Source organism: Pagrus major, chromosome 5 (assembly GCF_040436345.1).
Source record: "Pagrus major chromosome 5, Pma_NU_1.0".
Classification (NCBI taxonomy): domain Eukaryota; kingdom Metazoa; phylum Chordata; class Actinopteri; order Spariformes; family Sparidae; genus Pagrus; species Pagrus major.
The window spans coordinates 22,322,392-22,338,516 of record NC_133219.1 but is presented as its reverse complement, the minus strand read 5'-3'; the positions used below and the strand labels follow the sequence as shown (position 1 = coordinate 22,338,516).

General features: G+C 39.5%; 3 protein-coding genes across 4 annotated transcripts in view; 2 read left to right on the top strand and 1 right to left on the bottom strand.

Annotated features, from left to right (window-relative positions):
* Positions 1-1,000: 1,000 nt before the first annotated feature.
* LOC140995523 (uncharacterized) lies at positions 1,001-2,955 on the bottom strand. The gene is made up of 2 exons (XM_073465528.1): positions 2,627-2,955; positions 1,001-2,429 (listed from the first exon to the last, which is right to left on the bottom strand). Exons 1-2 carry the CDS (start codon positions 2,796-2,798, stop codon positions 1,096-1,098), a joined length of 1,506 nt encoding a protein of 501 aa, XP_073321629.1. The 5' UTR covers positions 2,799-2,955; the 3' UTR covers positions 1,001-1,095.
* A 201-nt stretch (positions 2,956-3,156) lies between these two features.
* On the top strand, positions 3,157-8,440 carry cenatac (centrosomal AT-AC splicing factor). Its single transcript, XM_073465531.1, has 11 exons — positions 3,157-3,438; positions 4,527-4,693; positions 5,070-5,168; positions 5,264-5,330; positions 5,599-5,661; positions 6,001-6,068; positions 6,183-6,297; positions 6,399-6,429; positions 7,326-7,427; positions 7,725-7,857; positions 8,162-8,440. Exons 1-11 carry the CDS (start codon positions 3,322-3,324, stop codon positions 8,280-8,282), a joined length of 1,083 nt encoding a protein of 360 aa, XP_073321632.1. The 5' UTR covers positions 3,157-3,321; the 3' UTR covers positions 8,283-8,440.
* Positions 8,441-10,385: 1,945 nt separating this feature from the next.
* atosb (atos homolog b) overlaps positions 10,386-16,125 on the top strand; it is a 30,083-nt gene continuing 24,343 nt past the window's right edge. For both annotated transcript variants that reach the window (XM_073466628.1, XM_073466626.1), the window contains exon 1: positions 10,386-10,739. The gene's annotated coding sequence lies outside the window, so the exon portion shown is untranslated. The remainder of the gene's footprint in view (positions 10,740-16,125) is intronic.

The window sequence follows — 16,125 nt, the reverse complement described above, 5'->3', positions numbered from 1 at the left end:
ATGGTTAGTTTGTTTATTTAGTTCATTCATTCATGAAAATGAAGAGTTTGTTTATTCAGTTTGTTTAGGCATAAAAAAAAAAATCAGTCAATGAAGATCTTTCTCATCTGATTAAAGTTTTTTCTCCAAAACTACACCATGCACTTTTAACTACAGCCACCTATAAATAGTAATTCAAACTATTTTGTGAAAAATTGAGAGTTGACATGTGATACAAAATTTTACCAGAATGTACCAAAAAAACACATGCCAGTAAAAAATGCCATTTAACTGAGTTTATTGCAAAAAGTGCCAACTTTTTCACAGGTAATACATACATACATAAACCAAAAAATAATAATAGTAATAATAATAGCCCACTATTCATGGGAAAGTGATAGGAATGTTTTTTTTTTAATACAATGTCAATGCAAAATGTAGTTCAACTTACCGTTTAATAACATATAGTCAACTACTTTCCAACACAGGATTTCAGTGTGAATTCAGTATTTGTCTATTGGGACCTCATGCTGTAAAACTGCAGTGTTCAAATAAATACATGACATTTTTTAAGTCTGACAACTGACAAAATCTTTTCCTACAGGTGTTTCATAAGTACAACTTCTCACGTGTGTGGATTCCCATGTGTAGATGCAATCTGGAGCTACACTTAACCTTTCCCAGTATCTCATTTTAAACTGTTTTAACTTTCACAGTGAATCTTTAACATGTTCCGGTTGTGTATTTGTTAGTGTGACATCTTGTTTTTAGTTCTGACTCTGCATCTCTGGAGACGCATTTCCAACACAAAACTTTTCTCTGGGGACAAGGAACCTGTGGAGGACCTCAGTGTGTATCCACCGCAGGAAGCAGGGTCTAAATTAAGTTCCAGGGATTTTTTTTCATTTCTCTCAAATTACAGAGATGTAGCTATTGCATAAGTGTATTCATCTTAGTTAATGAAATACTTGTCCAGCAAGCTTCAAGGTATATCATTTGAAGAATCATCTATCCCTTCACTTCTGTGGGTTTGGCCATCTTTTGTCCATGAAACACTACAACTTAATTTTTCTCCCACAGATGTAGCTTTGCAGGTATGACTTCTCATGCAGACTGTCAAGTCATCACAGAGCTCTCCAATGTTTGGCAAGTACGCTTCTCACTGGTATGAATACTTAAATGCCTTTTCATGATTGTCATCCGAGAGTATCTTTTCCCACATATCTCGCATTTAAATGGCCTTTTACCTGCGTGAATTGCCAGGTGGTCTTCTAAGTGCTTCTTAAGTCTGAAGTTTCTCCCACATAGTTTGCATGGAAATGGCCTTGCACTTGTGTGAACCATTGTATGCCTCCTTAATGTCCACATGTCCCTAAAACCCCTTCCACAGGTGTTGCAAAAACATGGCTTCTCACCTGTGTGAGATATAATGTGTCTAACCAATTTGGACTTGTTCTCACAGTCTTTCCCACAATAGTCACATATGAGAAACTTTGTATCTGCACAAGTATTTAGCTGGCTCCTACACACATTCATCCTCAGTCTTTTCTTTAGTTTTGTGTCTGCATTTCTAGTCGATGCTGAGTCTCTATGCTCGCCCCCTTTGTGATCTTGGCTCTCACCCTCGTGTGAGTTGTGGGAGAGGAGGTGATTGCCAGCGTTTGATTCTGGTAGCACAGAGCTTTTGACGGATATGTTGACGATAGTCTCCTTCTCAGTTGCACTCTGACTTAAATCATCTTCAAAATACATAGTGTGATCTTCATTGTGGTCACTTTCCTCATAAGTAGGAGTCAACATAAAGGTATCAGGCTTCAGCTTCACTACAAGCTGCTCTCCCTCCATGAATGGTTTCTCACCAGTGTGGATTCTCATGTGCTTTTTCAATGCTGGATTGTCACAGAATCGTTTCCCACAGGTAGTGCAAAGGTACGGCTTCTCACCTGTGTGGACAATTAGGTGTCGCTGCAATTTTGACTTATACCGAAAGGTCTTTTCACAAGTGCCACATTTGTAAGACACTTTACCTGTGTGAGTATTACTGTGAATGGTAGAGTTATATTCATTGTTACTGTGACTTGTGCTTTCTTGATGTTCATTCTGTGGTGTTGTCTCTGCATTTGTACTTGATCCAGAGTCTCCATACACGCCTCCTTTCTGGTCTCCACTCTCAGCTATAAGGGAGTTATGAGAAAGGAGCTGGTGGTCACTATTTGATTCAGATTCACTGTGGTCACTTTCCTCATAAGCAGGAATCAACATAATGGTATCATCCTCCTGCTTCACAACAAGCTGCTCTCCCTCCTGACCGATGCAGAGTTCCTCCTGTTCCTCTTTAATCTGTGGAGGCTCTGAGTCCTCTTGGTCCAGACTGGAGTTCCTCTCCTGGTCACAGAGCTGCTGGTCAGAGAGAACCTCCTCCTCTTTACAGACATGCTGCTGTGGGAGCTCTGGGGGAGCAAAATAAGCAGATGTGTGACACAGGCACCAAAGCATAAAGTATCAGGTCTACGTAATTAAAAACTAATTAGCAAATGTGTGCATGCTAACGCACTGATGTTAGTGAGCATTACACCTGCGCAACACAACACGTTATCATTTAAGTAGTGTCTGTAGACATTTTTAAATATCATTAAGATTTATTTACCTATCCTGTGTGACTTTATATTAGGTTTCCAAACGATACCCAGCAGTCTGCACTGACGAGCGATCTCCTCCTCGTACTCGACAATAGTTTTACTAAAAACTCCGAATATTTCTTCAGCAGCAGCAGTTAGTCGCTCGCTAACAAAGTCTCTCAAACACTCAACTGAAGACATTGTTGTTTTTATTACAAATTCAATTATTATCTGAGCCGAGACAATAATACCATCTTCCAGTTACTTCGATACATTCATGCAATTCACGCGCCCCTATCGTTTGTGTTGTTTACTTCCGATTGGGTGTCACGCTGATAAGTTCCGACAGTGGAAGTGGTGGAGCTTTTATTTGTTCCGCTTTCAACTGATGACATTTTATTAAAAACTCAAATGCTTAACCGCAGGCATTGTTGTTTAATTAAAATGACAGTGTTACATATAGTCCATCCTCTGTCATCTTAACTCAATTCATCCACGTGGGGGAACGCGACTGGTTGCTGCTGCTGTCTGTTTCCGGGGCGACAGATATCGAGACGGTACTACTTCCGGTAGCTAGTTACTAGCGCTAGCTTATGTTGATTTACGCTCCGTCCGATAAAATTTAGATACATTAGGGGGAGAATACCCAAAAAGCAACTCGAAATGTTTGTTTTTTAGCTCAAGTCCCGCGTCAGCTTAGTTCTGGTTCTCACACCTAGTCTAAATGGGTGCATATTACTGTGCGATATGTAGGCAAACAACATTCACTGGGAAGGGACACATCTTCGGAAAAAATCACCAAAGCAGACTCAGAGTGGTTCTTCTCAAATTCTTAGAAAAGGTAAGTAGGTTAATATCGACTCAAGAGTATTTTGTCATTATATTTTCGTCCACTTAGCTGAGCCTAGTAGCGTACAGAGTTGGCCGTGATGCTGATTTTAGCTGCAGATCATCGTCACAGACAACATTTTCAGTGTCACCTGTTGAATGACACTGGTTTTATGTTTAATATCTTTTGCTGCTTGATACCATAACTTTTTTGAAATCCACTAAAACATGTTAATATGTATTTCTGGACTGATTGATTGATTGATCATCTACAGATGGCCACTAGGAGGTGCGTCATGAACATTCAATTTATAATCAATCTAATAAAAAAGTGGCATTATGTTAACAACAGTAATTTGTAGAGGAGTAAAATCAAAATCATTCTTCGTTTGTTCAAGTTTATGCTGTTTTCGTCTGGGCTACTTATTGTGCTATAACTGGAGTAGTAGTAGATGATGTAGTAACATATCTTATTACAGCACATTATTATGACACATGTAGTTATTTATCTCTGTAAGGTATAATTTATTATTACAGTATAGTTTTTGCACATCACACACACTTTATTAATTCTTATACCTGTATATTTTTCAGAATATCTTGTACTTCACCATTGCTTCTTTACATAAATAAGACCTAACAAGTTACTACCTCAATAAGTATTCAAGGATGGGAGATCATCACATTATCTATTCTGCACAAATGTTTGCATAGTTTATATATACAGTATTGTACATGGCTTTGCCATCGCCAATTTTTCCGAATTCCTCATTTAGTTGTGTGTACTTTATCATTCATCAGCCCCTGGTTTTCCTTCCACTTACCTGTGTTGGGCAACATGTAATCTTATCTAGTTTACGTGTATGACCATTGCTGCTAACTAGAGGAGACTGAATTGCCACTTTATTTCACTTTATTAATTCAGTGGAAAACTCCCAAAAAAACTCAATATTATTCAACAACACCTCAAATTACATCCCCCAAACATTTTAACATTCAACAATGGAGGAATGACTGCAGGGCTGTTATATTAGACTGTATCAGTTTTAGTTGGTGTAACTTTTTATGTTTCCTGTCTTTGTTTCATCCTCTGTCTTCTAGGTGAAGGAAGCTCGCCGAACACTTAAAAAACCCCAAGTAGAAAAGTTTGATTGCACCCAGCACAAACAGACATTCTGGTGCTACTGCTGTGGGCTTGAAGTTGAAAGAAATGTTACAGACGGCAACATGACTGTGCTGTACGGAGGCCTGATAGAACACATGGCTACGTAAGTTTTATTTAAGTAACTTTTATTGACCTGGTTTTATTTTCACCGATATCTGTATCCCATGGACATGTATCCCAGAAAAGTATATAATCAATCTTTTTAGTAATATTTGCATGAGCAATCATCAGTGCTTTGTTAGGCTGATGAAAAATAAATTGAATACATTAAATAGTCTTGTAGAAGAAAACTTCAGAATATTGTTTTTGTCATCCTGACTAGCTTATTTTGGCTTATACCTCAATTAAGATGCAAGCTGCCCTACACATTTGTCAAATGTCTGTGGGCTTGATGGAATTCTCATATTCCTGCTTTTTTCCTCATTAATTTTTGTGAAAAAGAAGTTTTGTTTTGACTTTTAAAATATATCTGCTTTCAGCCCAGAGCACAGGAGGAATACTCACAAATTCTGGTGGGACAATAAGGCCGACCCCAAGTTTAGAGACAAGGTCATTATCGCAGAAGAGGAGAGTGAAAGGTAGTCCCGCTGAACCAAAAGTCTATATGAATAAAGTTTGTTTGGAAAGATTGGAAGAAAAAAGATTCTTCACGTTTTGTTTGTTTTTTGTTTAGGTTTAAAGCTGAGGTGGCAAACGCTTTGGAATCATTTGTGGAGAAGGAAGATGAATTCATAAAACAGGTAATACAACAGCCAAATTTCACCTTAACTTTGATTGACAACTTAACTAGACTTGTACTTAAGCAAGCACACTAGTGTTTGGAGCTAAATGCAAATTATGATTTTTTTGCAAAACTTCAAGGCAGTCCATCCAATAGTTGTTGAAATATTTCATATGTCATAACCAGTGGTGGACAGACCGACATAGTGTCCTAGGGAGTGTTATTTTAACCAGACTTAATCTGTTTGGTATTTTTGTTTTTTTCTTGGTTTCCTTGCATGGCTGCAGCAAGCTGAAGTCATCCGGGCCCATGAGAGGCATCGGCAAGAGGTTCTTCAGTCTCTTTTAGAGGTTTGTTTTCCAGGGATGCAGTGGCAGTATCCATCACTTTGGCCTTGACTGTTGTTTTCTGTTGTTGTCTCCATTGTAACTGCCAAAGTAGGTAAATAATTGAAGGACAAGGTTTGTTTGTTTTTTTAAAATAATTTTAAAGTAAAAATTTAACAAAAAATGTTGATCCAAACTGAGAATTGTAATAAAGTTGGAAAGGGAAAAAAAACCCTGAATAGAGAGGGGTTTGTGTCAACATTTGGGGCAAACTAGTGTGGGTGATAAAAGTCGAGATGACGCATGATAAGTGCTCAGATTTCCTCTGTGAAACCCTGTTGGCTTTTCCTGAATCAATATCAGCGTGACACAGAGCCGGAGTTGTTCAATGGACCCAACGGCACAGACGTGTTTGCAGAGGATGCTGTCAGGTAACACTGTGTCCATCATTGTCATTTTATCCTTCTTTGCATTTGGTTATTAATAGCACTTGAGATAAAATTGAAATTGTTGATCTGGGGCTCATCTTATTGTCTTGGGAACAGCTCTCAGTTTCCGCCTCAGGGATCAGACCGGCCGACTGGGAGCGGCTTTGTCGACTCAATGGTCGAAGTACCGCGGGCTGCAGCAGGACAAGGCCTGACTTTCATAGGATATCAGGTAAATGGACAGCTCATTAAGAAAGTCATCCAGTTTGAAAAGTAATTGTGTTATTACACAAATGTGTTTACATCATTTGATCCCTTGTTTCTCTGTTACAGGATTCATCAAACAGTGGAAATGTTCATACAGGTACAGTGATATATGAGTTTGTGTTATAGCTGAGTATCTGCAATATTGCCAAGAATGAGTTGTATATATTTGGAGGCTCAGAGTAAGCACTACTTTTGAGTAGTTGAGTTGAAATGTTACGATTATTATGTGTAAATTTATAAGACATACACGTTATTATTATTAACTTGTATTTATTTCTACTCTTGCCCAATGACATAGAATCAATGATCAATGTGATTTTTTTTTTTCTGATCCTGATGTATTTCATTATCAGTTGTTACCAGACAGTAGTTTAGACAATTGCCTCATACATGGCCTTTCCTGTGCGATACTGATGCTGATCACAACTAATTTTCCTCGAGGCATAGAAGACCTTATAATATACTTCATGAGAATGTAATTATGTCATCTTACATTAGCAAGATTGCTCTCTGTTTCAGGTGAGGTTTGGTGAGGTACCTCCTCAATAAAACGCTGTGGGGAAACTATATTTTGTAATTATTAAGATTAATCATACTGTAAATATGTATTGTAGCCATTTCTGAAATTTTAGCTTTAAAATTAATTCCGTCTTTTTTTTTCAGATGAGTCTTATTTGGATTAGATAGGTCTGTTGGATGTATTTTGTGCTTATAGTAATATTTCTTAGACCCATGTCACGCTGAGGATTATTATTCTTCACAAAACATCATATTACATCCTACATGGTCCTGAAAAACAGCACAGTTGCATTTATATTGAGCGACAAACATTGGTTTCCGTCAACCTAATAAAACATTTACTACTTTCCTGTTGTGTTTTCCATGCATTTCAAAGCTTGCGCAGTAACCCACTGTCTCTAAAATTTATGAGCTCAGTTCACCTCAGCATGTGATTGACAAAGAGTAAGCGTAAGCCGCCTCTGTGTGTCGCAGGTGCTGTCCCTCCGTGGCTCCAGGATGATCCTCTGGAGGGGACCTCTGGAGCTGCAGCACACCCGGAGATCGGCCCTTCACTCCAAGACTTCCTTAAACACAGTAAGAATCACACACAGAAATCTGTTGTGTAAATTTGTTGTCAGCTGAGCAGTTTGTTTGCACAGAGAAATATTCGATTTCCATGAGCATTTATGTTTTATTGGTTTCTGTCACATGACTTGTAGGGAGCTGTGATTTATAATTCAACATAACAAATTTAGATACAAATTTATACTGCTGCTTAACCCTTTAGAAATTAATTGCACTTGATAGTATCAACATATTTGTCTCTGATCATTTTCAAAATCTCACAAAGATTTTAGTATAACTAAAATGGCCTCAATTGTCTTTTGTCAGAGGAGCAAGAGAAGCTGAGGAAGCTTCCACCAAACAGAGTTGGGGCCAACTTTGATCACAGCTCGCATACAGACGCCAACTGGCTTCCCTCCTTTGGTAGAGTGTGGAACAGTGGCCGACGCTGGCAGTCCAGGTGAGATAACAACACTACATACTGCACTTGAGACTAACAGAATTGTTATGAACCAAGAGTCTTCTCACACAGTTACATACATTTTTACACACATATGGGCCTTAACTTAAGGTTTGATATCCTGTGTCTGTTGTTATCGCTACCAAACACTTTGGTAGCAAAAGCCAAAGTGGCCAGTGGTGTATGTGGGAGAAAAATCTACAGGAATATGTTGTTCCTGGATAAACATTCAAAGGGAAACATAATGTTTAATATTCAGCTCAGCAGATTAACTTCACCAGCCTCTCTTTTATGTTTTTAACAGGCACCAGTTCAGACAAGAGGAAGGGCAGAAGAACAGACAGAAGAGAAAGAGGGAGCACGGAGCAGAGGGGTCAAAGAAGACGAAAACGACTGAACAGCTGACAAATTCTGACAACACTTAATCTGAATATGATATGTGGTGTGTGAGAGTTCATGAATGAAGGGATGCATATAGTTTGTAGTATGTGAATGAGATTTTCTATTATGTTTCTGAGAAGTTGTACTTGGTTTGAATGCCCATGCTGAATAAACACTCACTAGCCCAACAGTAGTGTGTATATAGGAAGTTGTACCTAACCTTCTTTATAACATAATTGGGAGTTTGCAGTAAAGATATTAACAATATTAAGCGGTGCCTATTGGATATATTTATGTTGGAAAGTTACCTTGAATGATTGCATTACAAGGACCGAAATCCCAACATGCTGCACGCTCAATGATTTTAATCAGCTTGGTTCTGCCACTTGATTGGTCACTGACCTTCTCCATTTAAACAAAGGCATCACAGTGAAAATCCTCATTCAAGTAATTCTTTCCTGCCTACATTCTTCCAGCAAGTCCAGGATTGTGATTAGAAAGTAAGTCTGTCTACAGCACTTTGATAGATCGGAACAGAACAAAACTATTCTGGTGAGTGAACAGCAGGGGGCGCCAGTCACTCAACTAATGTAACAAAGATATCTGACGCGTGAAGAGAAGAGTTTGATATAGATGGTAAAAACCTGTACTGTAGCATCCATTTTTATGATTTGATATACCTATTTGTGCATGTGGCCAATAAGTGGCAGGAATTTTGTTTTTGAGAGCAGCATTTCTCAGTTTTTCCAAGACCTGCAATAAATGTCTCTTTTTTGCAGCGGACTTGCTGAATAGCTTTCATTTCCCTTTTCAAAACACATGTGATGAATAAAGGCTGCAAATGCAAATTACATTTTAAATAAGATGTGAGAGTTACAAATGTTGAAAAACTAGATCATATATCTTTTTTTCTCAGCAGGATCGGCACTTTAGACTCAGTGTTCTCCAAAACCTGAAAGTTGGTCCACTGGCTTTCTTACCATTTTTTGTAGAAAGAAGGAAGTTAATTGGTGGAAGTATGTCAGTAAAAGCATCAGCGACACTTCTGGTCTCCAGCAGCTAAATTTAATATGGTGATGTCACAAATTAGAAATGCTCTGGTAATGGGACATCTCAAACACATAGACACTGGTCGGGCGGACACAACCAACCATCTAAGTGGCGTCTATTAAAACAAAACAGACAATCCATGATGAAAACGTTATTTGCCAGCTGAAAGGGGAATTTTTGCACCCACATTACATGCATGTTTACTGCTCTGATGATGCCAAATTTTGTGGTGCTTAAAATGATAAGAAGTCAATTGCTAATTGGTTTTGTAATGGGTGTAATGATTTGGTTCCTATTGCCTGCAATATATATATTACAGACGAACAGATCTAGAGAAAAAGAGAAGTGATTTTGCAGTGAAACATGTTGCGGTTGCTCTGCCAACATCAGAACAGAGGTGGGTGAATGGCCGAGAGCAGTAAATGCGATATCCTTTATTCCACTCTCAGAGCTTTCAGTAGGCCCTTCTTTTATCTGCACAGGCCTCCTCTCCACAGCACAGTATAATCAGGCCCCAGTGTGCTCTGGGTAGATGGGCGTGGAGCTCAGTGCAGCTGCAAGGCAATATGGGGATACAACGTGTAGCTGATCTATTCTTAGCTCTGTGACAACATGGCTCTGACTGATCAGTACAAACGGAAGAGAAGAAGAGGGTTACCTCGTTTCTATTTGTTTGTGAATATAACGATTGTCATAAACTGTAAATAAATAAACACACGATGTCAGTGCTGTGTAACTATATAAAGTTTTGCTTTCATGTAAGACGACTGTTTGTTGGAGGTTTTTTGTTAGATATAACAGATCTATTGACAGCCGGAGCTCCAGAGCAGCAGCCACCCTTGACACTAAAGAATAGGAGGAGAGAAAAAGCACGTGTACTGGGCGTGTCTCGAGTTAATCCATAGTCCAATCACGGAGCGGTATTTTTGAATAAATCTGCATGATTTAAAGAAGGCGTAATCCCCGAGTGTTGATTGGTTGAGCGGAATAGAAGCGACCAATCGCTTAAATGACAGGCGCTCAGCTGGCCGTGAAGTCCCGCCCCCTATATATACACTCGCGAACCCCGGAAACGTTGTCGCTTAAAGGGACAGAGGAGGAATTTCAGGCAAAGGTTGAAACAACGAAAACAGCTGCGAGCACAGAAAAAAGACAGGCAGAGAGAGAGGAAGGGACGTAGTAGGCCAACTAGCGAGCTATGTGGCAAAGCAGAGTGGGAGGACGAGACTGAAACTGTGCGATTATTTTACCCGTGAGACTTCCACCTAACGTTGCTAGCGGCTTTTTAGCTTCGAAGTCGATTTTCGCCCCATAACGTTAGCTACCTGGAATCCGTCAACGCAGCAGGCAGAGAGATAATAAAAAGGCCAAACTCCCAGACGACAGGGACGCGTCAGTTCAGGCTGCCAGGCTGTGGTTTTCCTCCCGAGTCCACCTTTTTCTTTTGTTAGGTGAGTAGACTTCAACATTTTTTGCTAGCTAGCTACCTCTTAATCTTCTGCATTGTGTTAACATGAAAGAAAGCCATGTATTGTGTTGACTTTGTACAAATGCTCAGGTTTATTTGCTAATTTCTGGATGATTTCAGTTAAATGTTCCCACTTTGAACGTGCAGGTCATCAGTTGCATCATTTTCTTAATTAATCAGTGAATCTGAGTAAGGAATGAGTGGAATCCAGCCTAAGCCAGCTGATGACCTGACAGTATCTTGGTGTAGGGGGCGTTCCCCTGCTTTGTCTGCCTTCTTCACTCTGTCTTTATGTGTGTGTATGTGTGTGTGTGTGTGTGTGCAGTCTGCAGTGGTTAGGGACAAAGTGATAGAAATCCCAGTCTGTTACTCATCATATTGGGTGTGTGTGACCATCAAAATGCATGTGCAAATATTTCATTTTGTCATCACTGCACACTCATGCCCTCCTGGCATTGTGCACATATGGGCTGTGCAAGGAGGGGGGATCAAGCAGCAGCACTGGTATATATCTGTGAGATTATGACTGTAGCCAAGCGGGTGGAGTGATGATGATCACTGTAAAGCCTACAGGAGAGAGGATAGTACCAGTGCAGTGGGTGTATTGTTCCCTTGGATTGCACTTGGGAGTTGCATTGCATCATTCAGGGATGGGAGCATTGATGTTGACACTATTTTTACAGTATATATGAAATCTATAAAGTATTAGAGTCAGCTATTACAATGTTTTATGCTCAGCTGCAAAACAGGAGCTACCATTGTCCTGACAAGCAGGGCATGATGGCATTGACATACACATTAGGCACACATGTATGCACTCACACACACTATACATCAGCCATACAGCACACGTGCATGTGTAATCGACCAGCTGTCTCACAAATGGCAGATTTCTGCACAAACACACATATACACATACACACATTGCTGCAGCAAAATCCATCTGCAAGTCGACATTTCTCTCTCTCTCTCTCTCTCCCTCTCGCTTGTCCTTGCGTTGCTCTGACAGCCACCCCCCACCTCCCTGTCTGGGAGAAAAAACCAGTGGGCTTTGTCCTCAGCTGAGTGTGACGTCATGCAGATCTTTGCTGTAACCAACCCTGAAGGCGAGGTGCATGTTGTTCAGCAGGCCTGGGTCCTGGGTCTGGGCTTGTCCCATGCACAATGTCTTTTTGACTTAAGTTCCCAAATGCTCAAACACACTGGGAGAATCAAAGAGAAGACATTAATTCAGTCTGTTCAGGTGAGACAAAGGAACTTAGAAAATCCTCTCACGTGAAAAGAAAAGGAAGGGAGGGAGAGATCAAATAACTCAAGGAAGGGAAACAACATCAGAAAACCCTGATGATGACTGGTCTGTTTGTTTACTTCAAAATGTATAACTGCTGTCCCAATATATTCAACCTCAGGGAAATACTGTATATCACTTTATGCTTACCAGCCAGCCAAATACAATGAGTCATGAGTAACCTTGTGCTTTCTCTATACAGAGCCACCAGTGCCTAGTTAGCCTTTTTATTAGATCAGTACATTATGGTCGACATGACGCTTACTTGAGGCTTGTGATACTGTAAGAGCCCAGTTTCTCCTGATTCTGTCTGAATCGATTAGGCCCACGCTAACAATATTACAGCCTCTGTCAAGCAATGGTCTGTAAGTGGCTCTTCTTACCTAGCCTTCTGTACACCATTTTATTCATATGTAGTTCTCTGATATCCAAATTAAGGGACACTATTCATCAAATGGTTCTCTTTGCACCCAACATGGAGTATATACAGTACCTTCCGTACCTCTCGCGTCCATCTGACTGGTGTGGTTAATGGCTGCAATGCTCCTTTTTAGCGTTTGAACCTGGCAGCGCTTTGTGTGTGTGTGTGTGTGTGTGTGTGTGTGTGTGTGTGTGTGTGTGTGTGTGTGTGTGTGTGTGTGTGTGTGGAAAGTGGGGTCGGCTATTAAACGTGTTGAGCTGTTGAAGGCTTGTTGTCAGCCCTCCAATGTGTCTCTGCAGGATTTGATGTCCGAGATTACAGATGATTATATGGGTTAGATCCAGTACTCAACGCTGCTTTGGGGCTATATTGATCTCTAGTGTGTGTGTGTGTGTGTGTGTGAGAGAGAGAGAGAGAGAGAGAGAGTGTGTTTGTGCCTCCACAAAATGTACGTGCATCCTTATGAGATCAAATTACCTCTCTTATATTAAGAGCTATTTAGTAGTTAAGGGTTAGATTTAAGGATAAGAGCAGGAAAGGTCCACACAAAAGTAGTAGTACGCACATGTGTACGTCACTGTGAATACATGGTTTTAATAAAGAACCTTAAGGCATCACCAAGAACCGGTGCTGACTGGTAGAGTGACAGGAACAATGTCTCCCTTGTGTTCAGATAATAAAAATGTGCATAGTTTCCCTAAAACCATAACGATCGTCCAATGAAAAAATACCTCTAAAACACTTCCTATTCATATGCCCCCTTATGTGTTGTACCAAATGAAAAAAAAGGGACACAATGAAGATCTTTTTTTTTTGTTATTTTACGTGATCCATTTGTTGTTGAAGCCCTGTGGTTGAAAATGTAACATTAAAACTTTTATCACAAAGATTAACGGCAGTATACAGTGCTTTTGGAAAACAGGAAAAAAGAGTGCTTCAAAAATCAGATTCAAACCAGGCACCCTAAATTAAAAAAAAAAGTATCAAATGAGGAAGGAAATATTTAAAAGCCTTCATTATAGTGTCTAAATTATTAAAAGGTCAGTCTTGCATTCTAGAGCTGCAGCATACACGAGCTACAGCGATTAATTGCTTTGTCATTGGGTTGTTGAGAAAAGAAGACATTTGAGGACATTATCCTGAGCTTTAGGAAATACTGATCAACATTTCATCATCAAACAATTAATCAGTTATTCAAGAATATAATATAATATATAAACATTTCATCAGTTGCAACCCTGTTTCATACATCTTCTGTCGACCCTCTTAGGGTTTGATAATCAGTGTAAGAGAGAGCTAATCAGAGTGCTGCTGTTTGCTAGAAGATACCTCTTTCAGCCCAGAGACAGAACGGAAGCACGTAGAGATGAAAGATAAAGTTAACAAGAGGACAGGTCAGAGGGCAACAGTAACTGTGTGTGTGTTTGCTTGTATTTTCACCTTTAATGATGACCAAATGTCTTCACTCTAAAGACTAAAGAAAGCCTTCAGAAGGAAGACTTTTTGATGGCTGTCACTTTTACAAAGAGTGGTCATAAGGAGATAAATTTGTGATATGAATCAAAGTGTGGGTGAATGTTTCCAATTTTTTTCTCTCTTTCTTACATCTTATTCCTAAAATAGCACCTGTGCAGCTTTGACTGGTACCACTTGAACGCTAAAACCCTCATTCTGTAGCCTTGGATCTTTATACACACAGAGACACATGCACACACACAAACTAAACCTAGCTTTAGGCTAACCATAAAGATCAGTCCACTTAACAGTCTGTCGATAAGAAGAACTAGTTAGTCCTCTTAAAAACCTTAAGTGTCCATGTGTTTGTAACTGTCTTCTAGCAAATGTGGTTAATAGGTTAACCTATAGGACAGTGAAGGCCATTAGAACTGAATGCGTGGAATAACAAAATTCAAAGGCAAAGAGGTTTTAAGTGAATTGACAATTAGGCCCAACAAAGCAATGCAATAATTGAAAGAAGATTCAAAATAATGAGCTAGTCACCTACGCAGTATTTTTTTTTTATTTGATACCTTTGGAGGTTTAGATTTCAGTGTATTACTTCTAAGTCTAGTGGCTCAAACAACCCAAAATGATGCTGCACCATGTTTAATCAGGCAAATTAAGCAGGTATTAAATGTAATTTCAGTGTGCTGCTTCTGACTGACCTTGCAAAGGGTGGATAGTGCTTTCTAGATTGTGGAGTTAGGTGGTAGGATTGAAAACCGTGAATGAAAAAGGAAATGGAGCACCACAAGCTCATAACTTGAGGAACACTAGAATACCTACACAAGTATACATATTGAGAATTCGCTATGTGCTAATGGCTAAAAACTGGCTACAAAATGCAAAAAAATCCCAAAGAGAGGTACGACTGCCTCCACTTCCTTTATTCACACTCATCTTTCATTAACACCAGGAAGCAAGCATTGCACCATTTGAATTCTCTCTCCTGTCAAGTGCTCCATCTTAGTTTAGGTTGATTGCTAGCTTCATATTTAGTAGCAAGAGAGAGCAAGAGAGAGAGAGAGAGAGAGAGAGAGAGAGAGAAGGCTACAGTACCACCTGCTGAATAAATCAACATGGATTGACATTACAACCTGAGAGGCAAAGAGCTCTGATATCCAGTTCTGTACACGATGGGCATGTCAGAGTTTTGGCTAGCATTACATATGACTGTTCATTTGAGTCATTTATCAAGCAAAAATGCATTTACTGTGAATTGACAAACTAAACAATGAATCAGTAATTCTGAAAACAAAAGACTGGTTAATTGACAAAAATAATCATAAAGTCTGACCAACTTATATGCTGTCCAATAAGCACTGATCTGAAATCTTTTTCTTCATATTTTTTCTTCACATGAAGACAATATAAAGAATATTGGCTGACATACCGATGTTTTTTACTGCCTAATTTTGGTATTGTCATCGCCCCAAAAATCTGGTATCAGTTGAGCTCTAAAAAATAATAATTCCTTGCAGTCTTAGTTGGGGACAGTGCCACAGTGACAATGCTAATCCATAAATATGGAACTAAAATATCTAGGTGGATAGTGGAAGATTATATTGTGGGTAGATTGCACCAAGACAGTTTACAACAGCTCCGTTCAGAAACCACCGTTGAACGTGGCTATTGTTTGCTACATCAATGCTTGATTGATAGTCTTTGTTGTTTTGATTTTATTTGCACAAACCACTCTGGAGAAAAACAAGTTTAATATGTGTTGTTTAAAATGTGCAATATGTGTATTTTGGACACAAGCTATGGGCATTTTATATTCATAATTCAATTCACATATGGATAAACAACAACCTCTTGGGTGTTGAGATGCCCAAAATCCAGTGCTCAGAGCTCCATAAGAGGGTTTCATGCTTGATCACAATGAATGATTTAGCATTCACATATGCAGGCTAAATATAATTCTGTGCATGTCGCCTGTGAGCCATTTAGGCTGTTGATATGGCTTTCATACAGAGCCCAGAATCAATGAGTAGATGTTGGAAGGCAGATGTATCTCTATGCATTATATAGGTCAACACAGAGCTTATCAAGCTAAGACCTGTTCACTCTCTGCCCCTCTCCCTTTCGTCCTTGTCTTGTTCCCTGTGTCCATTACTCTCTCGTACGTTGTCATTTGTCTCGATCCTCCCGTGTTGCATC